Source organism: Haemaphysalis longicornis, unplaced genomic scaffold, assembly GCF_048455015.1.
Source record: "Haemaphysalis longicornis isolate Haplotype H1 unplaced genomic scaffold, Haemaphysalis longicornis Haplotype H1 scaffold_4, whole genome shotgun sequence".
Classification (NCBI taxonomy): Eukaryota; Metazoa; Arthropoda; class Arachnida; order Ixodida; family Ixodidae; genus Haemaphysalis; species Haemaphysalis longicornis.
In genome coordinates, this window is record NW_027526361.1 from 102,762,483 (window position 1) to 102,764,085 (window position 1,603).

Here is a 1,603-nt window from a genome sequence, read left to right on the forward strand (position 1 = left end):
AGATATATCAAAGAAATGAACCCAACTATGTCAATAAAGACGCAGCAAAACATGACTATTTTGATATATAATGCCCGTTGTGGGTATCAGCTATCACAAACAAGAAATTACCCTCCTTTCACATTTTCATTGCAGTTTGTGTGCCCTTCTACAGATTTGCCAAATGGTGAGCACAAAGTTGAATGGGTAGCTGGCGAAATTTTGTTTCGTTATCTCACTCTGAGTGTTAGCTACCTGTACAAAAAAACACACGAGACAAGCACTGAATGTGAACTGTTTTTTACCGACGGAACCAAATAGCTCAGAGGGAGATTACATGAGAGACCCACACAGCATGCACATTTGCACACATATCGAGGGCAACACTTAATGACTGCCCTTTCCAATAAAAGTGCACTTTTTCACTTGTGTCAGTCCGCAAAGGTACAGCGCGTGTTCAAATGCACCATCTACGGTGGTCGCTCGACACAAACGCAAAAGGGTACTGTCTGACACTGTTCCCACCCGCAGTTACACTTTCCACACTAGTGTGGAGCAATTGTCACCCAGCTGGTGAGGGCTGGTGAGGCCACATTGCGACGGCAAAATTTTCGCTTGCAGCATGGTCTTGTAGGGAAAATGAGTCCCCCTCTCTTAGCCCCCACCTCTTTCATGCTGCAAAAACCTTCTCTGTAAAAATGTGTTTGCACACACACACACAGCTGGGCCCTTCCCCTCTTGCTGCACTACTGGCGGTCAGTGCACTTCCTCCTCGTGCATCCTCTGTAGGAGACGGTGTGCCAAGACTTGGGGGCAGAAGAGTCAGCGGAGGGAACACCTGGCTGTATGGCTATGCATGTGGCTGACCAGGCTGCTTCTGAAGGCAAAAGTCTTGGGGCACAGGTGGCACTCGTAGGGCCTCTCGCCCGTGTGGATGCGCAGGTGCCTGACCAGGGAGTACCTCTGCACGAAGACCTTGCCACAGTGGCTGCACTGGTGGGGGCGTTCTCCCGTGTGGATGCGCAGGTGCCTGAGAAGGTTGCTTCTCTCAACGAAGGCCTTGCCACAGTGGCTGCACTGGTGGGGGCGCTCGCCCGTGTGTGTGCGTATGTGTTTCTTCAGGTCGCTCGATCTGGGTGCCATGTAGCTGCACTGGTGGCAGTGGAACAGTTGACGACCCGGTGGGGGGTCATGCTGCCTCCTGTGGCCATTAGGGGGAGGGCCTGCAACAGGGAGGACGGGGAAAAAACTAAGATCCCTGTCATCGACAAACAGAGTGACAATGCACCAGCAGCGAGGTTTCAAAAGGGCCATTAAGACAACATTCAAGTTTGTTTTATTCGAATGATCTGATGTTTTACCGTGTTTCCAACAGCAAGCAACACTTTATGACAAATCAAATATTTCAAGCTAAAAGTTTAGCTCTCCAGCTAAGTCATGCATTTTGTCATGTCAGCAATGACACACTAAGGAGAGGTGTCTAAACGAAACCAATTATATTGACGAAAGCTGCTGCAAACGATAAAACATTTTTGTTGCCTTTACCCTCTGCCTTCACAGATTTCATAGCACAGCAATACCTCTCAAGGACTGTTGTCCACACTTGCTTTGTTTCTGACCAGTA

General features: G+C 49.0%; 1 protein-coding gene across 1 annotated transcript; it reads right to left on the reverse strand.

Annotated features, from left to right (window-relative positions):
* Nucleotides 1-564: 564 nt before the first annotated feature.
* On the reverse strand, nt 565-1,290 carry LOC144179202 (uncharacterized). The gene has a single exon (XM_077707464.1). It carries the CDS (start codon nt 1,120-1,122, stop codon nt 802-804), a length of 321 nt encoding a protein of 106 aa, XP_077563590.1. The 5' UTR covers nt 1,123-1,290; the 3' UTR covers nt 565-801.
* Between the last annotated feature and the right edge of the window lie 313 nt (nt 1,291-1,603).